Here is a 26,492-nt window from a genome sequence, read left to right as displayed (position 1 = left end):
AATTATTTTTCCATCAATTAAGCAATGTTACCTTAACGATAATGCATGATTGGTCATAGTAAGTGTATGATATCTTTGTTGATACTAGGCATTCAGAAATTTCAACCTAGGAACTTGCATCCACAAATTTTATTGATCAACAACATAAAAATAATGTTTATAAAAATACATTTTTATAGACAGCGCTCTTCTTGCGCACATTTCAAGAACTGAAGAAAAACACCGATATGACATAATGCTTTAAGTTTAATGCACTTTAAAATGTCATCTTTCTATAATACAGAATTGTTTAAACGTATCACACTACTTATATAAGATATATCTTTTGTTTTTGTATTTGTTTTGTCTTTGTTTTTTGCATTTCCCCTGCTGTTGTCCATAGTAGCTAACAGTCTCTTGATGAAAATAAAGGTCCTAATAAGGGCAACATACAATACATCATAAGGCTATTCGCCCAAACTTAAGTGAGGTCTTCAGTTTTGGTTTACATTCAGTAATTCGATGGTTTTATGCGGCACTGAAAAGAAATGTGCCGTAAGGACATTTGGAAATTTGCTTATTTGTTTCCTTGCCAAGAGTTAGATGAAAAGATTGTTACCATTCTTGTATTTGTATGCTAACTATGAAGCTGCAGCTAGCAGACAGTTAGGTTAGCCAGCCGGGTTCTGTCCAGTGATTGTAAAAAAAAAATAATAATAATTTAAAAAAAAATCTTCACCAAAGTCAATTCATAAAGTCAATGCAGCAGGCCAAGAATAGTCCAGCATGCAACTCCCAATTAAACCACAACCACTACCACTTTTACATTTTGGTTTTCATTTGGATTAAACAAACAAATATTGGTAGGTGTGTTTTTTCACCTTTGGATATAGCCAGGCTAGCTTTTCCTCCTGCTTCTGGTCTTTGTGCTAATCACCTGCTGGTTGCAGCTTAATGTTTACTGTACAGATACTGTATAAGTCTTTTAGTCTAAAGCGAAATGATGTATTTTCCGAAATGCTGAAACATTCCTTCTAGAAGGATTCATGGCTCGATAAAATGTGAAAACTAAATATCAACAGAACAAGCACCCCTGCACAGCCACATTCTCCGTGACATTATACAAACAAGTATGTTTTCCCTCCCTTAAGGAAACGGGAAAAACAACTTATTTTACAGTAGTGTAAAACTTCAGTATGGTAATGAGTTAATACAAAACAAAGGCTCTGAATTGGTAGACAGAACAAACAGCAGGCACTGTGGCTACAATAAGGCATCTCACTCAGCCTTCATTTGGTCCCTGACATCTGAAGGCAGAGTTTCAAACAGTGTCTCTTCCACTATAAGGCCACTGCGCTTCAAAGCACGACAGTAACCAAGCTCTTGTGGCAGGAGCTCAAAGTGATTGCCTTTGAGCTCCAAATGTGTCAATAGAGCTAGGTAGGAAATTTTTGGCGAGAGTATGGACAGCGAGTTCTTGCCAAGCTTTAGTGTTTTGAGCTTTTTGCAAAAGAAGAGCTCATCTGGTAGATTTTCGATTTTGTTACATGTGACCGAGAAATACTGTAGACTCTGAAGGACTCCAATCTCTGGAGGGATGAATCGGATGTCATTGTTGGACAGATCCAGGTACCGCAGCTTGTTGCACAAGAACAGGTGCGAAGGCAATATCTCGATCTTGTTGTGGCTGAAGTAGAGGCGCTCTAGGCTGCCAAGCTTTTTGATATGCTCTGGGATGTACATGACACTATTGTACCAAAGTTTAAGGCAAGTGAGTTTTCGAAGATGCTGGAAGCTGATGATCTCCTCTATTGAGCGAATGTTATTCTCTTTCAGATCAAGCTCTTGCAGATTTGTCAGGCTGAAGATTGCATGTGGGATGCGTTCCAGATCGCAACGCACAAGCTCCAGCTCGGTCAGATTGGTGATCTTTTTCAGGTTGTTGAGCATTACTAGTTTAGTGCCATCATTGTGTAAGTACAGCCGCTGCAGATGGCTGGAAACATCCACTATGGACTGGGGTATCTTGGTCAAATTACTTTTAAGGGAGAGAGTTTTCAAACACTTCATCTCCCGCAGCGACTCAAGAACTATATTCTTAGAGGCATCAGGGCTGAGTGATCCGGTGAGATAGAGCTCCTCTAAGTTGCGCAGGCCATACATCCAGTTTGGAAGTTCCCTGTTATCATCAAACTTCACACGAAGCACTTTCAGGTTTTCTTTGAGGAAGGAGGTAGCCGTTGTGTGCAACTTTAAAGAGCATTGGTAAAGAGACAGCTCCTGAAGGTCTTCCAGCTGAGAAATAGAGGCAGGGATGGTGACATTGTTGATGATTTCAAGCTTGAGTGACTGCAGCTCCGTCAACTCAAAGACAGTGTCAGGTAACCCAGGGAGCATGAACAGCTGAAGTTCAAGTCTGTTGTTGGTATTAGTCAGGAGTCTCTGACGCAGTTTCTCAGCAGTCCAATTGTGGTTGAGGTTGAGCTGTTTCAATTTGTTCTCACTGACCTCAGACAAAAAAACTGCAAATCTTTTAGAATACAGCGGGTCATACTGATCAATCATGTGCAGCATGAAAGCAAAGTCATTTTTGACATCGGGGATGTCATTGATGCCCGTTTCCTGTCGCACATACTCAAAGGAGTATTCCTTCAGTGAGCGATAAAACAGCCAGTAGGAGGTGTAGAGGCTTGTCAGTCCGTAGACAGCTACTAAACACAGGTAACAGTAAGAAAGCTTAGAAAAAAGATGAGCCATAGTGTGATTGCATTCAAACTCTTTATAGCCTGTCATGTCCTGGATCTCAACTTCACAACGCACTCTGTTCCGTACTTTATTTACTAGAGAACTATTATAGGCAATGATTAAGAGGAATTTAAACACCTTGAACACTGTCTGACGAACATACATAAGGTAGAGGATGTCTCCTTCTTCAACGTGCAAACGGAACTTCTTTACTTTTTCAAAAAGAGCTTTAGCCTGTTCACCTTCTTTTTTATCAAGAACACTTGCAGATGGCTTTTCAACTACAATCTTTTCTGGGATAGACCGGAGGGACTGTGTCTTCTCCAAACCACCTTCTCCGGGAGACACAGTGATATTGGATCTAGAAGTAGCAGTCTTTTTGCTATCTTTTTCTTCAGGGTTCTCTCCGGACACCTCTGACAAAGCTCGTGTGGTCCACGGAGAGTCAAAGCACTTGCCAAGCATGGAGATAAAATGCTCTATTTTAGAGCTTGAACCAGGGAATTTGAACCAGAAGTTACTACACACCATGAAAACTAAAGTGTGTATGAGAACCAAATAGGGAAAATACTTGGCATACCAATGTAGAGCCTTCTCATAACACATTTGATTGATGAAACTGTACTGCTGAAGATCCAGATCAGTTTTCAGGCCTCTCATTTCTCTGGGTACTGCTGAAATATTGGATTGCAGGTGTAGCAATGACTTCAGTTCCACTTCACTTGTGTTCTCCGAAGGCGATGACATTCTCTGAGGAAGGCATATGATTTTGTCTTGCATTACCTGAAACGAAATGTAAAAAGAAAACAAGAAAATATAGTAAAATTACTTAAAACAAATATTCCGACCCTTTGAGTCAGCGCGTTTATATCACGCATCCATTAAGAGAGTTGATAGAATATCACCACTCAGCCTTGCTACCAAATTCTCCCACTGGCCACATACAGTAATACAACTGGAAATGTCCTCCATTATTGAGCACCTGATGCATATAAAACTTTTGACAGAACATCTATAACTGCACACACTTTGTATTACAAATTCTTTCCTCGAGCATAAAAAAGAGATTTTTAAGTGTGTGACATGTATGGGCCGAGCGGGAACGTGCAGATGGGGCCAGCAGGAGAAACACTGATGCACTGATGCACTGCGTTGTGCAGCCCACTGCATGTGCTGAAGCAAAACCAGAAGCTAGAAAACCTTTCTGGCTCATGCACTCACTGAGAAATTCTAATTTAAGTGAATGGGCACCTAATCTTATAGTGGACTGCATCCATGGTTTACTTGCGCTTAAGTAACCAGGTTATGCTATTTCACCAGTAAGTTGATTTCGCACACATCGTGTAAACAAGAAACCTAATTTATGTAATTGAGGTAAAGGATTAAAGACCAACATTAGCCCTGCCTGAGAAAAAACACAGCCCTCTCATTTGTTTGAATAAGATCACTCTGTCTTGGGGGGTGGCAACACAGAGGGTTCTGGCAACTTTTGCATCTCATCTGACAAGAATGACAATAAAATAAAAATTTAATACATCCATTCCTTGTAGATACTTTGTAGCATGACTGCTGTATTTCTAATGCTTAACCTTGTGATTGTAACAGGGAAAGAATAATTGTCACCATAATAACAGTAAAAACCTTCCTCATAGTATTAGTAGTATAATATAGTAGTATAACTGCACTGCAGTGTTTTGGTGTCTAATAAGCCTTCGCATTTATTGATCTGTTACTGAAACTTAACTTCAGAACTGTTTTCACTCTGACGGCCCACTCAGAGAAACCTGATTTATACAGGGACTTTCCTGGAGAAAGACGATTCTTGGCCATATAGACATGTAAGTGGTTTTATGAGCAGTGCATGGCAGAGACTCCAGCCATGGAAAGTATTGCTGTAACAGAAGAGCAGTGGGATGAATGCGTATCGGATTTAAAATGAGCCAAATTCACAAATTATTGAATGACATTTGATTATTTGTTAAATTCGGACACCTTTTTACAGTAAGGTCGTGCACAGACTGCACCCTCAGCCCTCTAACACACATCAAAAAAAAAAAAAAAAAAAAATCAAGGAGCATATTGCATTACCACAACGTGTGAAATAAGTAAGTAATGCTTTAGGAATTGGGGCTTGGAGAGAAATCTGTTTACTGAACTGAGCTGAAGAGTTACTGTGTGGTTTGGTAACAACACTGGCAGAGCACTAAATACAACCTGAGGCATCACAGACCAGACTCAAACCACAACACAGCAGGTTCAGCAGAAGACCACAGCCCATCTAAACTCAAAGTACTTCACCTCACCCCCACTAAACACTGCACAGATGTGTGCAGGATTGTTCTAGTTTAGATATTGGTTCATAATATTGCCATACCAGCATGACCTTTAATGGCCGATGGTCACTGTGCATGCAATAGGCCACCAGGTGAAACCTGCACAGGCTTGATCATGTGCTTGAGCAGCACTTGAGCACTTGAGCATACACCACAGCCCACCACTGTATATATCATACTGTATATTAAGGGATTCTTACTTATATTTTTGTAGATTTAATTCATTTTTAACTCTGTGTGTGACCCTGATGTGTTTTCTGTGTTTCTCTGACTGACTCTGAGAACTGTGCAAGAATTCCTTTGTGCTTTCAAATAAAGTTACTTTGAAGATGAACTTGCCGAATGTATTAATAAATTTACAGTAACCACATTATAACATTATTACAGTGTATATAAACCTGTCTCTGATTACCTGTTTAATCTGATTCCTCTGAGTAACCTGGTTTACAGAGCACATGCAAATGTGCTGAATATTGGCCACAAGTTGGCATCAGTAAACAACAAATGCCTTTGATGTTTTGTAATGTAAATAATGAATAGCAACTATTTAGCTCTGCAACGCTAATAACAGGAAATCTGCCCTTTAATTCAGTCGTAGCAGCCCGAGGGGCAGACATTTTGTTCACTCTGTTTAGCTGCCTGGTGCTCAGCTCAACCCATTATAGTGTGGGTAACATGATCTGAAACTATTGCAGTATGTAAATGCACACAAAGTACATTTGTGCAGAGTGAAAACAAAACATCAGCGAGGTGGTTACGCTGCAGCACATCGCGGATTAAAATGCAAAGTCAGGTCTGCTGAGATCTCTGAGCAGCTGATCTGCAGAATTTTACAAACTGCATCTCTCTCTATTTCTCCCTCTAAATCTAAATACTATTATTGTGTCCCGCCATGAAGTAATTACACAACATGACATGTTGATAATGCTCTGACTTATAAAGTAAACTTGGCTACGAAATTAATTGCCTACTCAATTTGCTAAGCATCATGTCCATGTCCAAACATTGTTATAGTGAGACTGGGAAACAATGGCTTCCCCCACGCTGATAAATATCCTGTTAACAGTTTTTTCCAAAAATGTTTTGATATAATTTCCAGAATTTACACTGAAAACCTCACGACAGCCAAAAGCATTCCCGTTCTACACAGAGAGAGAAGTCAAGCTCCAGGCCACAGGAGTTAGCTTGTGTTTACTAAAAGGGGCTGGGTGGGTAAATGTTTCCACTGCTGAACTCCTGATGTGCTGAATGCTTCCTTTGCTGCTCACAGTCCAGGTTGTAAAAGCAGGGAATCAGTGGTTTTGAGCCGTTGCCAATGCAGAAGGCAGAGCAGTAATGTTCCATCACAGAGCCTGCTCTGGTACTTTCAATTACTCTAAGGTTTAACGACAAAAAAAAAAAAAAATTGTGGAGCAGCTCCTTTTATCTCCTAAACATGTTGCAGTTCTAACTCATGTTACATTAGCATGCATTAGCTACAGTACATTTCTCCTTTACCTACAGAGAGATGTTGGAAGAAGTGGAAACACAAGCAGCACAAGCCACTAAAGAACACGAGTGTGGGCTCAAATTAGAGTCAGTAAGATTCTGAGCTTGTAAAGTGATGTTCACAAATATTTCCAAAGTTTGTAAACCTGCATGAGAAATTCACGTCTGTGCATGTTTACAAAACATTTGCATTTGTAGAAAAGATGTCATTTTTAAAAATAAAAAGAGACGAATAATGAAGATGTGATGATGAAAATCAGTGAGCAAATGAGGTTGCACAGAGATCCTGTGAACAAAGATGTTCTCTTGTGAACATCTGTGATTATCTAGAGCTTCAAACCCAGGTGGGTTTGATTATATATATAATATATAATTGAAAAACAACCCAGGTTGCAGAGGAGCTCTCGTTTCCCATCTAAAAAATCTACTACACCTGTCCAGTAAAGCACCTGCCTTCTGACTGGGCTCTGTTGTGTGATTGGATTGTCACTGTTCAGTCAGATTCAGGTGTAAAGATAGATTCATACTTGTAATTACAGCGTCACACACAGTTTGGGAAATCTGAGTGCTGAGCTTCACATGCAGTTTTCTACTTTGTGTCTGTTAATCACATGTTCACAAAAACACTTCTTTTTTCACAGTGTCTTTGAAAGTCACCTCACCACTGATATCATTTGTGCACAGATTTTATTCACAGGTCTGATTTTTTTCCACACAGGCACATTTACTTTTATAAATATGAATCTCTGCTTCAAACCTGAATTTCTCTTGCAGATTTATTTCACAGGTTTACGAAGGTTGATTTACAAACTATGAACTTTAGAAATGTTTTGTGAACATCACTTTAAGCTCAAAATCGTATTGAACCTAATTTGAGCTCGCAGTAGAGCCTGCTCTCTCAAGTAGAGACATCAAGATGAGGCACTGCTACTGACCTGAAGAGTGCATCCAAAGACACCAATCATGAGCATGATTACAGACAGGTAGTCGGTGAACACATCCCACCACGGCTTCAGGACTCTGAACGCTGGCTGCTGTTCAGAGAACTGCCTGAATTCCATCACAGGAATCATGATGCCTGTAACAAAAGAATGTAAAATTAGCACACATGACCTTTAGTCAGTACAATGGGTAAATGATTTGGCCATAGAAGGGTTGAAATATTACATTATTCAACTCAGCATGAAGGTTGTTCCAGTTTATTACAACTCACAAAAGTCTGCGTTTTTCACGTTCATTCATGTCCTGCTAGGGATGAATTGTATTCAGAAAACAATGGCAGTGTGCACAACTCGAAATCCTGAGTAGGTTACTTTGTCGGGTGCAAAGTCGTAGCTGTGTAAACAAGGTAAAGAAGATAATATGGGGCAACACGTTTCTGCTATAAGCCATCACCAGTGGTACAGTGGTACAGACCCGCCACAATCAAACTGCTGCGTAATAAGAAACAGTAACTTCAACCTACAGGAAAAACCAACAAAACATTAAAGACATATACAAAATATTACGTAATTACCTAATGAAAATAATAATCCTGGAGAACGTCCACACAAAGGGATGTCCCAAAACACAAAATGTATACACAGGACTCAAAACTATCTAGTATATAAAGACAACAGCACACAAAGGGTGGAGGCAGAAAATTTGAGTCCCCATGACTTTGTTTACCAAACTAGTTAAATACCCAAGAAAATGAGTAGAATATGAGAACGAGACATACCCTGTGTTAATCAATATTACTACCAACAGTGAACACTATTCCAGTTCCAGTTCTTTCAATGAACTGTATTCACTTCTTTTTTTTCCTGTATTCTGTATTCGTAAAAATCCGTCCATTTGTCACCAAGTGCCATGATAAGGTCACATTGTCAGTTTGTCCAACTTTGGTTTATGTCCATATACCTGCACAAACTAATCACATGCCAATCAAACACTCAATCAGTCAAATGCTCAGAGGAGGTTGGGGTGGATGGATGGGCTGATGAAACACAGGAGACCACTGTAATTGCCAGTGCGTAACGTTGTGTCTTTTATCCATGACCAGTCCACAACCTATTTTAACCCAAACCACGATCTTTTCCTTAGTTTGTTTTTGTGTCTAAACAGAACCAAACTATGACCATTCCACAACCTTACACATGTTCATTATTGCTGATATGCTTTTACAGGTATTATTGTTACCATGACGGCAGATGTCTGGTACAGCTGTCACTGGTGTGCTCCTATGGGTCATATCGAAGCGTAGAGACAAATGACCAGTATGGTGGTCAAGGCCGGGGCACTATAGATGACCATACACCACAACTAATGACTTTCCCATCAGTCTCAGCCTAAACCTATACCTGCTAAACATCAGCATGTTAGCAGTGTCACAGTGGAAATGTTAGCATGCTAAAGGTAGCATTTAGCTCAAAACACCCCCTGAGCCTTGTGTTAAATCCTGATTGAAAAACACAAGTGTCCTCCATCGTCATTCTCCGGAGGAGCTGTGAACTCTGATCTCCGTATTCTCTTTCACCTAGTTCCATCCGATACTAGTTCAGTGGAAAACAGAGACCAGTAAACACACAGTGTTTCCTCCCTCTCTACTGGTGAGTCAACATTATACACATTGCAAATGTAATTATTTAAAAGCCAGTGCCTACATAAAACTAAATAAATGACTCATTCTGTAGAGCTTGTGACAAGTGTTTGGACATTCATGTCACAGTTCAAGACGCCCACTTATTTGTGAAGTGGCTTCACACCTAGTAATTAGTGAACACAACCGCTGACTAAAACCAGATCTCAGCCCTCTGGTGGTTTCCACACAGCAAGATCGTCAAGCTATTAATCTCTTGAAAGACCATTAAAAACCTGTCTTTGTGGCATGAAGAGTGGTGCGTTCCTGATGCTGCTATCTGCTCACACTGTCTGTGGTCACCTTCTATAAAATGCAGACTACAGCTGCAAGTATCTTGTTTCCAGTACCAGCCTGGCAGTAGGTTGGCTGCAGTGTCATTCAAAATGAAAAGGCCTCGTTGATGAAAATTCTGTTTAAACACAGGTGAGTTTTGTATTAAATCATAAAAAAACTATGTCTAAAAATCTAAGCAGGTATACTGAATAATCTACAAGGTGTGAGACTGTAAAGCACAGTGTTGTATCAGCAGCAGCTCCACAGTGCCAAAGAGACAGGTGCTGTCAATAGCTGAATACATCTACACTCAAACTTTGGTCCATTATTAATGAGTTTAGCTGTAAGGTATTTTTGCATTGTTTACTGAAAGCCTAGGGCCTTTTAGAGAGACCTTATTTTTGATAGTTCAATTAAGTTTTTCACACAGAGCGTCTTTATTGATTCTCCCATCTCAGTGTCATAACACCATGAAGGATGGAGGGCAGCCGTTCACGGGGGTGTTTACACTGAACTGTCGACTAATGTTTGACTTTAAAGGGTCAGATCAGCCAAACTACAAAACACATTTTTCTCACTTAGCTCCAGTTGTAAGTGGCCGTGCAGATATGCAGATATCCATCTCAATGGAATTTTGTTGATTTCATTGGAAAGTGTTTATCAAAATGAAGAAATACAAGAGCAACATCTGTATACAAAAATAATGTTGTGCTGGATCATTCTCAGAGCTCGCTGTCAGCGGTTTTCATTGGAGCTACTTTTAACAGAAGAAATTGTTCCTGTGAAAATCGAGCGATATAAAGTAACTACCGTAGTTACATTTACTGTACTTACTGTACAATTTCGAGGCATTTGAATTTTAACTAAGTATTTCTATTTTGTGCTACTTTATACTTCTACTCCACAAGTTTTCAGAGTCTAAAATTCAGTTTTTCTCTGTTAATTTTATTTGACAGTTTGTAGTTACTTAAGATTAAGGTTTGACAAGCAAAACATAACATCAGCCTACGTCAGGGGTTCCTAATCATTTTTGCACTGTGAACCATTTTTCTTTCAACAAGAGCCCTCAGTCCCACTCCGGTTCTGTCCTCACACAGATTTCATGGACTGAAAGCTAGTGAGAGCTGACTGATAACTCAGTTCAAAACCAGTATATTTTTGTTGGGGGCAAGGCAGGGAAAACTGCAGCATAGACTGTGCCGAGATCAGAGTAATTACCACAAAAACAGGGCTGGGAACTTCTTGCAGATAAAATCTGTGGATGAGACAACACAACATTATATAAACTAGTTACAAATGGCTTCACCTCAACCAGCGACAACATTAAAATGCTGATTTTGTGTTAATAAATCAGTGATAAAATTCCTACGATGTGCTGTACTGTATTCTAGCACTCTGAGAGAAGCTTGCTATTAGCTATTATTATGCTATTAGTATAATGTGTACTTTTTACTTTTGATATTTGAAGTACATTTTGATGGAAGACTTTTACTTGTACTTGAGTACAAGTAAAATTAAATTAAATTACTTTAAATTAACTTAATTAAATTAAGTTAAATTATGGTATATAAACATTTACTTAGTGTAAGTAAAGGACCTGAATATGTCTTCCAGTTGAGTTGTAGGGTAGGGAAATGTTTTCTAAAGGTCATTTTTTTAGAAAAACTGAAACAAACTCTGTCATTGTATTAATGTATTAAAGGAGTATCCCAGCAATTTCTTACTGCACTTCTCTGGGGCGTCCCAGGAGCTCACTTGGTACAGTGCGTACCACATGTTAAGGCTGAGTCCTAACTGGGCCCTTTGCTACATGTCAGCCCCCCTCTCTCTCCCTGCCTTTCCTGTGCCTCTCTACTCTCCCGGTCAAAAAATGTGCACTTCCTTAAGGAGAAGAACTCACAAGATCCAGATCATATGGAATAATATCGAACATCAGAATCAAAAGGTCAAGATATCCTGATTTTTATCAAATAAACACCATAAACACCGGATCCTGCTTTTCCCATAACACAACACAGATCCATCCTGCCTCCCAAATGCCCACTTCTTCCAAACCACACACCTCTAGTGTGTAAAGCAGGATTTCTGTTACAAGACTCAAGCTGAAAGAGTAAACCTTGATGACCCCGTTAATGTTAAGGCAAAGATTTTGTAGAACTTGGCTTAACAAGATCAAATCTAATTACAGGACTCGATATCAAAAGTGACCAGTGAGAAAATTAGTTTCTTAGTTAATAATAGTATGGATCCATGAAAACATAAAATAAATAGCTGAGAGTAAATGGGGGTAGTGAAGCTTTTGGGTCAGTATCCGAACCCCATGGTTAGTAATGGCTACTTAGGAAAAATCCTGTCCTCCACTGGATGAGTCAGCCATTGAGTTGGGCTGACCAGGCCATATCCTTGTCCCTTCCTGACAGGAAATTTGTCTGAATCCCAGATATCCAAAAACAGACATGTTTGGAACACACCCAAACCCAGGCACACAAAAAGTCCTGACTCGTTAAGGATATGGAAAACTACCACCCGCATTGCAGACGAAGATGAGAAAGGCGCACTTTTATAGACTTTACAGTGAAATAAAGAAGCTCCTGAAAAAGTGCGAACACAGCCACCACAGCTGTGATTCATCCTGTGATCGGCACAAAGCATCAATAAGTCATCCGGTTAAGTTCGACCTGAAAACCTGGGGGCAGCCTGAATGTAGGGGTGCACCCCCGCGACTGAGAGCTGATCGGTTTGGACGCGGATTTAAGGGTCGTGTCCATGAACCGATGCGCATTCACGGTGATGCCGAGCGGACCAGGTTAACGGTAATGTGAGTGTGAACTGTTTGGTGAGACCGCATTTTACGCTATTGTACTCTCTATCATAATGTGTTCTCTATTGTGCCAAGATTATAATGGTTGTGGTTTACCTTCCTTTAGATGAGATCTGGACTTGAGGATCTGACTGGTCGGCTTTCAGGCGATGAGGTTTCGGATCATGATGTGCGCCGTCCCCCTTCTGCTCTGACCGCCAACCTTCCCGGATCCTCGGACAGACCATGCAGGCATGTGGCTGCTGTCAGCCTCAGGGGCGTGGACTTCTGAAGGAGCCCAGGCACAGATTATAGGTACAGTGTGTGATGTGTGTTGTTTACTAGACACATGAACGGTGGGTGTTGTTTATGCTTATTAAATTATTTATAATTTCTCATCTGCCTTCTCAGCCTGGTGAACCAAAGAATCTTGGAAAAGTTCAAGTTAGTAAAGGTTCATTTGTGCCAAACAGTGGCTGAAGAAGTATTCAGATCCTTTACTTCATTTCAAGTGTACAATAATAATAATAATAATAATAATAATAATAATAATAATAATAATAATAATAAAAACTCCGTTCCCAGTACGTCCTTTATTCAAAATTCTTCTTATAGAAATATTATGGTTAAAATGTTCTAAGAGAATCAAAAGTAAAAGTAGAAAAATGCTCAGTCTAACATTATTATACATGATATTATTAGATTGTCACCAGTGATGAAAAGTAACTATGTTCAGTTACTAAAGTACTGTACTCAAGTACAATTTTGAGGTAGCCTACATGTACTGCTGCCTTTTCTTTTTATGCTACTTTACACCAGTAATCCACCACCATTTATATGTAAATATTGTACTTTTCACTCCACAACATTTATTTAATAATTTCAATTTAATAATTTACTTTGCATTAAAATAAAAATATATACTTAACCAACAATGTCATGTATTAGTACAGGTTAAGATCAAATTAAACTTTATTGATACCTGGGGGGGGGGGGGGGGGGGGGGGGGGATTCACAAGCTACTCAACAGTATATCAGCTGCAGCCTTCACTGATGTACACACTAATATGTTAATAATTATGATCAAATACAATCATATATATTTGTCTGAAATGGGACATTTAACACAATGAGTACTTAACTTAAAGACTGTACCTTATTGCAGTACTTGTGTGTGTAGCTAATTTCAACTACTTAAGAGGGTGTGTGAGATGATTGTTGGGGGGGGGGGGGACAGAAGAAAAACTGAAGCAAAAACAAATTCCGATTCTGATATTCATTGTCAGGCTTTTGCTTTTTTGTGAAATGTACGAAAAATTCACCCTTTGACTTTTTAGTAAAACTCATCTGAATGTAACCATGGGCCCCATTTTTTTAAGCTATCACCAGAGGTCAGGAGTCACTGGTTTAATCTTTGGCAATGCATTGTGTTTTATAAGCAAAACCAGAAAACCATGTAGCTGTGAAATAAATGTAGTTGAAAACCACTGTGTTCTGAGCTAAATGTATAAAGCAGCAAATTTGCAAATACACAACTAAATTACAGGTACCTCAAAATTGCACTTATGTGAAGTACTTGGGTAAAGCTGAAGCACATTCTTAAAACTTTGGGAATTGGCTCCTCCACCTTCCCCATCTGCTCCCTCTGCAGGAGGGCTTTAAAAGCTGTTTTGAACACAGTCTGCTTTTACAGCTGTTTGACAGTATCACGTAATGACTTAATAGCTAAAACAAACACTGCCATTTGAAGATTTCCTCTACTTGCTGCCAGACAGACAGACTACGTAGAGTTATTGTATTGCATTAATAATGTAAAATGTTGATTGCTATGGAAGTTGTTCTTTCCTTTCCACTTCCACGGTTCCATCACAGCACCTCTTAAAAAGTAAGTAGAACTTCCACAACAGATGCTGGCTGACACAATCCAGATCCTTCTATGGAGAGAGAGAGCACACACTCAGAACCACTCTGCAGCGTACGCCTTCAAAATATTCAAATATTCACATGTATTCTTTAATTGGAAGCATACTCACAGTTGTGAGTTTATTAGGTATAATTAGCACAAAAATAATGCAGTCTAACAGCTCTGCAGTAATTCTACCTTTCACAGAGGTGCTGTTTTAATTTAAGGTCATGTTACAGCTGCAGATGGTTCTGCTGAATGGATGAATTTATATCAGTGAGGTATCTTTTGTTTGCATATTTCTCACATTTGAACCTATAGCAACTATTGTTACGCACTTAGCACACGTTTCCCTTTTAACACAGAAGAAAGTTGGAGACAAACTTGGACACTTGGACAACATCATAAAAAAACGCCTCCACTGATGGCATTTTATTTTTATTTCACTTGTATCTGAAGCCTGAAGGTAGATATGGATGGTTGTGTAGTGTGTGCAGTATCTGAGGCTATTTGTAGTCCTTTCATCTTAGTCTGTCTGCTTTAGATGCTGTTTAATGGTTCTTGCTCCATATTTATCACTTGTTTGTAATTCTGTGGAAAAGTATAAGCATAACAACACTTCACATTTTCCAAAGCCATTAGTCTGCCCCGCTGACCAATGTTTACAATGTTCCCAAGTTGCAGAAAATAAAATTGTGTTATTAAGCAGATTTAAGTGATAGCTGCAACACAGGATGTTATTAGTGAGCTTAGGTTTCAGCACTGTGCTGCCACTGAAAAGGTTGCTTGGCTGTTGTGATAAAACTTGCTGGTTCATTACAAAGTAAGCAGCTGGTGGCTGTCATAAAAGACAAGAGGAAGAACTACTTGGATTTCAGAGCAAGTTGTTACTCCTGATGCAGGGGTAGTGCAGGGCAAACACTTAACACAAGTTAGGAAATGAATTGGCTGCCAGGTCTAATACAGTCCAAACACTTTAAACCAATCAAGAATCCAGTTGAAAGATGGTGCTTTTGCATAATAATGCTTACTTGACAGGATCCTGTAAATTAATATATATCCAGGCCCTGAAGGCTCTCAGATACGATTTCATTGCATAGACTGCAATGAAATAACTTTGAAATTATTGTAAACTGGATAGGCACAGGCAAGAGAGAAAAGTTAAAGAAAGCTCTATCTTCAGCAGTAGTTTGCTGTTTGTGCTGTTTGTGCAAAAGGTGACCTCATGCTTAAACATGTACTAACTCACAAGTCCAAAGAAAATGTGTCATCGTGCCTCTGGCCTAATCTGATTGGTTGTTTTGATATTTCCCCTGGAGAAAGATCACACTCAGTACAGAATGAATAATTCTAGGCTGAAAACATTTGCCTGTGCATTACGGAATGAATTCATACTGTGGCTTTATTGTCCCTTCCAAATGTAACCTTAACAGCTCGACATGATCACTCACGAACATGCTGTCATTTCATTCCCAAAATGCCCGCACGGTAGCTGCAGAACACAGCTTCATAGGCGAACGAAACAAATATTTTCCGCACACGTGTTTCATTTCGTCTCATGTCGACAGCCTGACTTGGCACATTCATGTCAACAATGCATTCAGGGCGGCCTGGCTGGAGGTGGGGTGGGGGTGGGGTGGGGGGTATTTGTCTGGGTTTAACATAACTGGATCAGTGGGCTTCTAGTACTGATCAGAATAAGACGAGAAACTGGCCTTGCAAGAAACAAACAAACAAAGTAAAAAAAAACCTAAGGGAGTGTCCAGAGAGGTTACTTATCTAAGATATAATTTCTAAAACCACAGAACTTTGTCAAGAGTGAGCGAGAGTAGCAGTCCGGGGCAATGCTGCCTTCCAGGCTACTACGAAGAAAATCTTTGCCTGTTGAGGAGTTTTAAATAAGGAGAGGAGAGAGTGCGTTCATATTTCTCAGTTATCATTCTGGCAATTAAATATGGTCATTTCTGATAATGTGTTAAAATTATAAAAAAAAAAAAAAAAAAAAAAAAGTCGTGAGCTATTCTAATATAGTGAAAGTTGGCAGAATAAAATTTGCGTCACATATATGATGAAGTGATTGTCACCATCAACATATTTTGAGAGGAAATTCATGTAATACTGCAGCCGAGGGCCAAGGACTGATTTGACAAACACGTAAGACAACCCGCTATTTCCGCGTTTTTTTCTTTTTTCTACCTGGCTGTCACGATAAAATTCAGCCATACGTATCCAATTTCCGACAGCTGTAAACGCAGCATCACTTTCTCCAGCCCGTGACGTCATCTCCTCCTCTTTACCGCTGCACCTCACTGGAGCTCAGATTGAGCAGCACAGCGTATCGACAAGTAAGTTGTGGTAGCTGACCTGACCGTGTCGTGGCTTAACTTCTGTCATTGCACGGTACGTGTTTCTTAAACGAGGCAGGGACCATTATTGTTATTCATAACGAAAATAGCTAACGGGGCGGACAGTCCGTTTAGCAGCCATAACTAAATGTTAGCTAGAAGGAGCTAGCCAGCGCTAGCCAACTTCTACCTGCCAGGCGATGTGTGTTTTGGTTCATGGTTTACGAACAGCATGCATGTATCACTCCTGGGGGGTATTCAAGACAGCGGGTTTATTGAAAACTCTTAGTTTCTCAAGCCTTAGATGAGGGAAACATGGGGGTTGTGTACCAGAAACCGAGATCACTTTAACTCTGAGTCAGTTACCACGGTAACTGAGCCTGTGAAGCTAACCTGCTCTCTGGCAGGTTTTCCTCAACAAACCCTGAGTTTTTGTCTGTCTCCAGCTGAGCCTGACACAGCGCTTCATTGTGTAATTCTGTCTATGTCAAAGACCAAAATCCGAGCAGATGTTTGCAGAGGTTTACGTCAGGAGGAGATTAAACTTTCCGATTGAACATTAGTTTGTCACCCAAGATGTGTCTCATAACCTCTTTTATAATCAATCAGTTATCAGTGTAAGGTCAAAGACAGAGATCCCTGACATTCAGATATTTCACATGGAGGCTTCATTCCCAGCTCACATTAAAATGTATTCACTGAGCTAGACTGAGGCGCTGTGGACTTTAAGATAACTGTCAGATTGTCAGTTCCTCTACACTATTACTATGCATTGATCACTGTAAAATAACTAAATCAGAATATGTGTGATGACTTAGATACACAAGATTAGATCTAGGATAATCATTTCTCATGTTATGATTGGTCACAGTGATGAAACATTCCTGTCACAGCTGTCATATCATATTGTAGATGATGTAATATTTCTGAATGAGGATGACAGTTGTGCAGATGAAAAGACTTTTGATAACTGAACTTAGTTTAAAAGTGAAAAAAAAAGTTGTTGAACATAGGCCGCATAGTCTGAACTTATTTTTAAGAGCATTTCAGTGACTGTAGTTGCTCTGTTGCTCCATTGATGGTGGCTGTTTAAATTCCTCACGCATGTGCTTAAATCAGGGTGAAGGTACTCAAGAGTTGATTGGACTCAGAGCAGCTGTCCTCAAACTGAAAACTCAGCGTTTCTCATCTCAGGTTTCATCAGCTCAGAGTTCAGGTGTAGGCTCAGGAGTCTGTTAATCCTGCTTTCTGGAAAACACCCATGTGGTCCAGTGGAACAAGAACAATCTCAGGGGGTGAAAAAGTTCCCAGACAGTGTTTTCACTCTTATCTCTGTGCCACCAGATAAAGTCATATTTTCATGGGCTCCCTAACATCTTGTAGTTGTACCTGTACCAGGATCCTGTGCTGGACTGTCTCAATGTACACTGGCGCCACCTGCTGTTGTAGTTTTGCAGGACAGTATTTTTTTCCTCAGCAGTAATACAAATCCACCGGTGTTTACTTACTTTGTAGTAATATTCACCTATTTTCCCACTCCTCAGTCAAATTGCAAAAAAGGAAACAGAAAAAACCCAATACTAAGATTATTGACAGAAATTTACTGTAATATACATATTTTTATCTTACATATATATATTGCTGTTTTTTCAGTTTATAATTATTTTCAATAAAGATTTTGGGGGAAAAAAACAGTACAAACCCACAGATAAAAACTTTATAGTGAGAAAAGTAGTACATTTGAGATGCTGGACTTGGCAAATATTTGGCAAATATTAATGAATTGATTGTGTATTTGTTGTTGATTCATTTTCTGTCATTTAACAAATCAGGTTATCAAGCCTGAAGCTCTGGAACTTGTCTCAACCATAACTGACAAGAAATATAAAAGTGCAACTACAGAGTAATTATTCTTTTAATAGTCATGCATGTTGAAGAGGGAGATGGTATATTAGTAAGATCTTGTTAGCGCACTCAGGTCTGTGCTGATTTTTGTAGCAGTCTGTGAGGAATTCAGAGGGATGTGGCAGTTACTTGAACTTTACAGTAACTGCAGTTATATTGTATGTACACGTGCAAATTGTGTGCCAGTGTGACAGAAGCAAACATGTATGCACAAAAACGACATAACGTTAACATGCGAGAGTATGATAAGGTGAAATCATTTTCACTGTATTTTTCATCTTTCTCTTTTTGGACAGCATGAATTTAGCACGACAAGTCCTGAACTGCTCCAGGTTTGCATGTCATTCAGTTAACATAAACTGCAAGAGAAGGTTTTGTACTTCACAGGTGAGTCACCCTCAAAATCTTTGAATTTAGCTCTTCTGCTTAATGTTTGCTTGGAGGTTAAACTGGGGAAGATCTTCCAGAGATTAGACCCTGTTGAAAACATTTCAGGTGCTTGGGTGGATGCATTTGAAAAAACTAGACCAACTATATTAACACCAGTGCAGTGTTACTGTTGCAAAGTGTTGTTGAAGAACAGCTGGATAATGGATTCACTTTAAACAGTGACAGAGCCCCCACAGTAACAAAGTCATGAAATGTTAATGTACAGCACCAACCTTGTGTGGTTGATGATTATTTTACTTCTGGACAAGCGCACCCCTCCCTTGCACTGGGCTCTTGGCAGTTGTTGTAGTTGTCGCTGCAAAACCAGTTCAACATGATAGAATTAGTGAGATGTTGATTTACGTACAATATATTCTGGTTTTGTGTTGCAGCATATAATGACATCCCGGCACACTCACTCCAAACGAATTGAGGGACTAGACAAAAATGTCTGGTAAGTGAAAGAATGGAACTTTAATCTGTTTGCATGACACAGCAGAGAAGCAGTCCTGAGCAGGTACCCTGGATCAGTTTACCATTTCTAAACCCTTGACAGCATAAACAGGTGCGGTTTCCAGGCGTGGTATGATAACCTGTCAGTTAGGGTTAAATCTCAGCTCGGTCGTCTTGCACAGACGGTTGTAAGGAGCAAACAGTAACATTCTCTTCAGTCTGTCTGTTTGTATTTTCTGTTGACTTGATGTAATCCTCCTCCTATAGATTACAGCATATCTCTTTCATTATAATATATTAATGTATTAACAACACATAAGGAAAACACACATACATAATGTTGACTGTGTGTGTGTAAATGAAATAGCTGTCAATGAAAGTTTATATTGTACCGTATTAAAAAGCTTATTTATTATTATAACAGGAAACTGCCCTAGTGTTTGAGGCAGTTTCCTGTTATTTTCTTGGTTTATTATTATAATTATTATCAATTACTGCAGTCAGATGAGGAAGAATGTGTGTGGATCCGCTTTGAAAATATTGTGTCAGAAACATTTTGAGAGCTCTGTTCTGTCCAGTAACGGTTTACTTCTTTGTCCGTTCAGGGTGGCGTTTACCTCAGTGGCAGCAGACCCATCCATTGTTAACCTTGGCCAGGGCTATCCAGACATCCCCCCACCTTCATATGTCAAGGAGGCACTGGCAAAGGCTGCATCAGTGGACAGGATGAACCAGTACACCAGAGGATTTGTAAGACTGATTAACTTTAGTACCATGGTAGACTACAACAAAAAGCAAATTCATTTTGGTACCTGGGTGGCACGGTGGTGAAGTGGTTAGCACTGTCGTCTCACCTGGGTTTGAACCTGCCGGTCAACAGGGGAGTGTGCATGTTTGGTTAATTGGTGACTCTAAATTGCCCGTAGGTGTGAGTGAGAGAGTGAATGGTTGTTTGTCTCTGTATGTCAGCCCTGTGATAGACTGGCGACCTGCTCAGGGTGAACCCCGCCCTTACCCACTGTCAGCTGGGATTGGCTCCAGTCCCTCTGCAACCCTATAAGGACAAGTGGTATGAATAATGAATGAATTTTGACATGCAGTTATAAAATTGATATTGCACAGACGGAGGCCAGGACTCTATTGGACCCACACAAACCAACTACAATTGAACTACCGTTACTGTGCTGTCAAGTTTTAATCTGTCATTTTGAATAAATAGAATGAGGCATGTGTTGTCACTCAGTGCTGGGCACAATTCAATCAAATTTCCAAACACCAGTTAATCATTTGGTTGTTGGCCGATTATTCAGCTGGATTTTTTGAGATTTTGAAATGCAAAAAATATGACGATTGGTTACTGTCATCTTGTATCTAATAATTTCTTACAAGTTTTGTGAATAATAACCAACTAAAACTCTTTATCATCATCTGCAGTTTGTCAGTGCTGAAATAGGAGCAGCCATATAAAATTTTAATTTAGACTGTAACTTAACTTGTAATATTTGCTTAAGCTAGAGTCTGTATATCTTTTTTTTTTTCTAATTTACACCTTCTGTTTATTTGAAAGGGTCATCCATCTCTGGTGAAGGCCCTTTCTCAGGTTTACGGGAAGGTCTATGGACGTGAGATCGACCCTTTCAAAGAGATCCTGGTCACAGTCGGGGGTTATGGTTCGTTATTCAGCACCATGCAAGCACTGGTGGAAGAGGGAGACGAGGTGAGGACTTTCCTCTCTCACACTGGGTTATACAAGGCTGTTTGAATTCATAAACATGCTCCCAGTAGCTACGTTGTATTTACTGTGTAATGTTTCTCCCACCAGGTCATCATAATAGAACCTTTCTTTGACTGCTATGTACCTATGGTACGGATGGCAGGGGCCAAGCCTGTATTGATACCGTTACGCCTTGTGAGTTGAACCTAGAGCCAGTGGTGTTTGACATAAATGTTCCATATTTTTGCTTTATCTACTGCTCTGTCCTGAGAACGTTTATGATCATGGTACAAAATATCTCCTGCAATATTTTAGAAGTCTGGAAAGAAGACCATCACAAGTGCTGACTGGTTTCTTGACCCAGAGGAGCTTTCTAGTAAATTCAACTCCAAGACGAAGGCCATCATCATCAACACTCCTAACAATCCTATTGGGAAGGCAAGTGTACATCACAGTCATCACTTACTATGTATGAGGAATGTAAACACTCGATGACTTGACATCACAGAAAAATGTTGAGCTCTCAGTGGTCTGTGTTCTCTCCCTGCAGATTTTCACCAGAGATGAGCTGCAGATGATCGCTGACCTCTGTATTAAACACGACACTCTGTGCTTCAGTGATGAGGTTTATGAGTGGCTCATCTACAGAGGCCACCAACATATCAAAATCGGTACTTTTTTCTTCTTTGACAAAGAAGTACATATGAGCCAATTGGCTTCATCCCTCTCTGACACAATAGAAACTCCCCCATTGTTTACACACAGCTACAGGGATGACATCCTCTGAAACATGCTGCAACAAATGCTTCAGATACCAGTGTCACCAGAGTCCCACAAATGGATTCTTGTGTCCTTGACAAAAAGGTGGTACTGCAACGTTGGTGACAAAGCAGCTACTTGCAGAGCTAGTTATGGTGTGTCATCACAGACAGTGTTTTGGAGTTCTTCCAAAATGGAGGTGACCTACAACTCAATACTTCTTCCATTTATGGACTCAATGCATGTGCTCTGTGCTTCAGGAGAATTTAAAGCATTTACTTTGTAAACAGCACAGCTCTACAGAAAAGACTGAATCTTGAAATACCTGGAGTGTTATATGTTGTCTTGTTTCTCCACAGCCACTCTGCCTGGAATGTGGGACAGAACAATAACTATTGGCAGTGCAGGGAAAACGTTTAGTGTTACTGGATGGAAGGTGAGATTTAAATCTGTGGATATGAAACAGTGTTTAACAGCCAACAGTCAGTACTTGCATGACATGGAGTTTAACTTTGTGTCTTCTAGCTGGGCTGGTCCATAGGACCAGAGCACTTGATAAAGCATCTTCAGACTGTCATGCAGAATACTCTGTACACCTGCCCGACACCTTTACAGGCAAGTCTGCAAAGCTCCTTCAAATCTGTGAGGAAAAGCAAAGAATAATAAAATCCACTTCGATTCTGAAGCGCTTCTGTTAATCTACAGGAAGCTGTGGCACAAGGTTTGCTTCGTAACTATGAGCTGATGGGTCAGCCTGAGTGCTACTTCTCCTCACTGGCAGAGGAACTTGAGGGCAAGAGGGACCGCATGGCTGCCATCCTGCAGGAGGCTGGCATGACTCCTGTCATCCCTGAGGGAGGCTACTTCATGCTGGTGGATGTCACATCTCTCAGTGAGTTACTGCACATTTACACTGGTGCTGCTTGCAAATACAGCTCTACAGCTCGATAGCTCATTCTGACTGTAATACAGTTTTGTTAACAAAATCCACTTTTCATGTTGACGTTATGTTTCTCACAGAAGTGAATTGAACAGTTGATTACCACTGTACGTGCACGGGAAGCTTGAACTCTTGAAATAATATCTCAAAGTTGTCATTGTGATGGGAGAGTTACTGGATATGTCAAAGGTCGTAGATCAGTTTATGGCGGACACTCTGCAGTTATGGAGGAAGATTTTTCTGTTGAATCCAAAGGTTTCTTTATATGTGAACATCTACATGCATCCATTTCAGAGTGAAAGAACAGTAACAAAATAGGTGGCAAAAATTGTAAGTGAAAATAGTTTTCAGTTGTTTAAGAATGTAATTGAATGATTGACATTCATTACATTTAAGTTTTGCCAGAGGAATTACTACTGGACTACACAAAAAATGAAACAAGCTTGTGACATCTTTCAGTGTTTAACTTAATATTTAAAAAGGCAAAACTCAGAGATTTATATTCAACTAAAATCAATTACTACTGGACATGCCTTTGTTCTTAGATACACCCTTACTATTCTACTCTATAACTTTCCTTTAAGCTAATAAAAAGGGAGAAGAACAGTATCTTCTTAAAATTTGAAACTTGAAGCCTCATAAATCCTGGTATTGTACCAATTCGTGGTTGGAGTATTCATCTCTGCTCTGTGATTGATTGCAGACCAGGACCTGTCACATATGGTTGATGATGAAGCCTATGACTACAAGTTTGTGAAGTGGATGATTAAAGAAAAGGTAACTGAATTGAGTTCATTCTATTTTGCTCCTTACAACATACAGCACTCACATTGCAGCCACTATGTTTTTATAGCTGTTTTTAATAAAGAAATACATTTTCTGTAGAAACTGGCAGCCATTCCTGTCACAGCCTTTGTTGGAGATGAGTCCAAGAAGCAGTTTGAGAAATATATTCGCCTTTGCTTCATTAAGGTAAATACAAAAACCTGCAGTTTCCTTATTTCTGAGGTAAAAAGGTTTTTCTAATCTTTGTCTGTTGTCTTTCTATCAACAGCAAGATAGTACTCTGGATGCTGCAGGGAACATCTTGAAAAACTGGAGTAAGATTTAATAGAGTGCGGTGTCTGAAGACTTCAGCATGATTTCAGGGAGGGGGACCAACCCTGCTGACTGCAACATTGTGCACAAACTGGAAATTATTGAAAATTTTAGGAGGTGAACTGATATGTTTTTTTTCAGGGCTGATTCCTATACTGATTATTAGTATCAAGGAGACTGATAACTGATATTTGGAACCAATATGCCAACACAAAACTGCTGCTACATAAGGACCATTGCCATGGTGTCGAGGTGTCTTTAATATTTTGCCCACCCCATTTATATCAATCAAGGTAGGCACAATAACAGAACCAGCTCTCTGTATAATGCAGTACAGCATGCTTTCTGTGCTGTCCTCATCTGAGAACTGATAATGCCTGATATCCTAAAGATGCTCTTTAATTTAATTGATTTATCATTTATAATTATTATCACCATGTTTTACCCTCCACTTCCCCCTTTGAAATTAAAACGCAGTGAGAAGTTTACTCAGACTACATTTTACCTGACTTGCACTGGACTTTTGGTACGTTTTTATAGAGATAATTTTACTTCTGCTTAATTAAAATATATTTTCAGTCACATCAGTCACCAGCCGTTCACATACTGCAATAAGTGTAGGGTCTCATTTCCACTTGCTGGAGTTTGTTACCGTTCATTGCTGCTTCATCTTAACCCAGTTAACGTTGCTGTTTTCTTAATCACAGGGACTAACTACTTGCTGTGCGTTTAAACTTACATTAGTTCTGCTGAAGCAGCTCTCTGCTCTGTTTAGTGACTTTCACTAATTCAGCAGCTGTAAACACACTATTCAGATCTGCTAGTTACTTTAACTTAGCAGTTAGTGATGGCTTCTCTCTCTCCCTCACTCTCCTGCTCTCTCTTGCTTGGAGTGCCTTGGATCAATACACTTGTTTATAGGAGTGTGGTGTTTTTGTAACTTCAGTGTAGAGGACTGTGATGTTTATTACGACTTCATGATGTAGGCTGTAAGCTGCCTTTCCTTTGACACACAGCTCCGCTCACTAACCAGAGCTGCTCTAGTCTGTGCCCGTCTGCGTACAACAGTGTTTCTCAAACTTTTTCAGATCAAGGACCACTTGGCCATTAAAATAAAACTCACGGGCCACCTCACTCCCCAGACACCCCCAAAACCAATAGGGCCTACTACTTCAGTAGCATTGTGGCGAGGTTACATGGAATAATGTTTAACTATCAACAATCCCTGCATCTCACACACTGCACTGCAAAAAGTGGCGCTGCCTATATAAAAATGATCACATGCATGTGAACGCTGGGTGGGTGTACCCAGACTCTATGAGTCTCAGTCGCAGTGATGACATTACTAGTAAAACTTCTTACTTATTTGATTTTCTTATAACTGACCCGGTCTTAATTCACAGGTCAATAATCTTGACCATTGTCCATGTTTGATAGTTTATGTGCTGCTGATAACTGGTGAAATTTTGTACGATGCCAGTATAACTGTAAGCTCCATCCACATCTCCTGTCAAATGTCACGCTGATGACTGTTGATATAAATCTTAAAACATATACTGTAAAGCGGTCAGTCACACTGAAGTCAAACAACACTGCAAAACAGCCAACAGTGTTTGAATTTACATCCGACATATGGACAATAGGGCGTTGTCTGACCACTCTGTGACAAAGGCTGGTGTACGCAGTAGCCTTCAGCGTTGATTGGCTGTTACTTGTGATGTGTAACCACTCATGATACAGAGTTCTCTTTAAACATTCTTGGGAAAATTGATTAAGGGTTTCACAAGTAGTGAGTTACAGAAGAAAACACAGTGTGTTCTTCCCATTTACTGCATGGTCATCTGTTACAAAGTCCATGACTAGTCAAACACAAAATTAGGTTGTGGGGTCTTGAAAGATTACATAGATTATGGAGGCATCATAAGCAAAAAGCAAATTTCCATTATAACACTTTGGAGTACGCCCTTTTTTAAGAGAGATGATCAACATGACTGAAATGAATTGTATGAAATCCTCTCCGGTGTGAGGTGTGTCATTTTTATCTGGTGTCCCACAGTAAACGACCCCTTATTCATTCCTTCCTGTATAGGTTGTAGTTCTTTTAAGGTGATATTTGCATAGGGGTTTAACATTAGCTGTAGACAGTTCTTCTTATTTTTACTGGTTTTCCTTTTTTAATGAATTTGCAAAAAATTCTAAAGATCTGTTTTCACTCTGTCATTATGGGATACTGAGTGTAGATTGATAAGTGAAAAATGAGTTTTAGCGTAATGCTGTGACAACAAAATGAAAAAAAGTGGAGTGGTCTGAACACTTGATGAATACACTGTATTTGCTTTCTACTTGTCTTTGGAAAACCTTTAAAGGTAACCACAAATGATGCAGATGTTTATTGTGCAAAGAAAATATCTTGTTGTCATCCATGCCATTAATAAATGATCTGACTCAGCTTGTCCTTCTCCAAACCATTCTGTTGTATTTCTTACACTCCAGCCTTTCAGTTTTTCACAAGTGCAATGTAATATCTGTGTGTTATGTTCCTGCCAATGCCACAATAGTGAAATGCATTAAGCTACATATGATTTACATATGGCACTTAAGCTTACATGTTGTGCAATTGCATGCCAGTAAAATCAATGTCAAAGTAAATCTAGTGCCTTATCTTATACTATAGTTAGCTAAGTATAGTAAAATGGTGCCTAGCT

The 26,492-nt window shown here is 39.6% G+C and overlaps 2 protein-coding genes across 5 annotated transcripts; one reads left to right on the top strand and one right to left on the bottom strand.

The window, feature by feature from the left end:
• Positions 1-114: 114 nt before the first annotated feature.
• lrrc8c (leucine rich repeat containing 8 VRAC subunit C) lies at positions 115-12,490 on the bottom strand. Its single transcript, XM_071487231.1, has 3 exons — positions 12,359-12,490; positions 7,481-7,623; positions 115-3,507 (listed from the first exon to the last, which is right to left on the bottom strand). The coding sequence occupies exons 2-3, from the start codon at positions 7,616-7,618 to the stop codon at positions 1,258-1,260; spliced, it is 2,388 nt and encodes a 795-aa protein (XP_071343332.1). The 5' UTR covers positions 7,619-7,623; positions 12,359-12,490; the 3' UTR covers positions 115-1,257.
• A 3,333-nt stretch (positions 12,491-15,823) lies between these two features.
• LOC139626747 (kynurenine--oxoglutarate transaminase 3-like) lies at positions 15,824-26,236 on the top strand. Of its 4 annotated transcripts, XR_011692401.1 has the most exons (15): positions 16,161-16,544; positions 18,691-18,781; positions 19,216-19,277; positions 19,882-20,026; positions 20,844-20,993; positions 21,099-21,185; positions 21,306-21,428; positions 21,541-21,661; positions 22,109-22,185; positions 22,275-22,368; positions 22,459-22,641; positions 23,393-23,466; positions 23,575-23,661; positions 23,744-25,074; positions 25,110-26,236. XR_011692401.1 is itself a non-coding variant. In XM_071487228.1 (14 exons), the coding sequence occupies exons 2-14, from the start codon at positions 18,692-18,694 to the stop codon at positions 23,798-23,800; spliced, it is 1,350 nt and encodes a 449-aa protein (XP_071343329.1). In that variant the 5' UTR covers positions 15,824-16,544; position 18,691; the 3' UTR covers positions 23,801-26,236. The 4 variants fall into 4 exon arrangements, 3 of the variants coding, with proteins under 3 accessions (XP_071343329.1, XP_071343328.1, XP_071343327.1); XM_071487228.1 differs by having other exon boundaries at positions 15,824-16,544; positions 22,275-22,364; positions 22,455-22,641; positions 23,744-26,236; XM_071487227.1 differs by having other exon boundaries at positions 16,161-16,489; positions 23,744-26,236.
• The last annotated feature ends 256 nt before the right edge of the window (positions 26,237-26,492 follow it).

Source organism: Trachinotus anak, unplaced genomic scaffold, assembly GCF_046630095.1.
Source record: "Trachinotus anak isolate AG129_WGS33_773 ecotype Australia unplaced genomic scaffold, CSIRO_AGI_Tana_v1 ptg000010l, whole genome shotgun sequence".
NCBI lineage: Eukaryota > Metazoa > Chordata > Actinopteri > Carangiformes > Carangidae > Trachinotus > Trachinotus anak.
The sequence above is the reverse complement of the archived record's forward strand: the minus strand, read 5'-3'. Positions and strand labels throughout refer to the sequence as shown.

Excerpts from the sequence above, each read along its gene's own strand:
- lrrc8c (XM_071487231.1), bottom strand. The coding sequence starts at position 7,618 with ATGATTCCTGTGATGGAATTCAGGCAGTTCTCTGAACAGCAGCCAGCG. Across the intron at positions 3,508-7,480 it reads TCTTTGGATGCACTCTTCAG|GTAATGCAAGACAAAATCAT; the intron begins GTCAGTAGCAGT and ends ATTTCGTTTCAG.
- LOC139626747 (XM_071487228.1), top strand. The coding sequence starts at position 18,692 with ATGAATTTAGCACGACAAGTCCTGAACTGCTCCAGGTTTGCATGTCAT. Across the intron at positions 19,278-19,881 it reads GGACTAGACAAAAATGTCTG|GGTGGCGTTTACCTCAGTGG; the intron begins GTAAGTGAAAGA and ends TTGTCCGTTCAG. Across the intron at positions 22,642-23,392 it reads GGTGGATGTCACATCTCTCA|ACCAGGACCTGTCACATATG; the intron begins GTGAGTTACTGC and ends GATTGATTGCAG.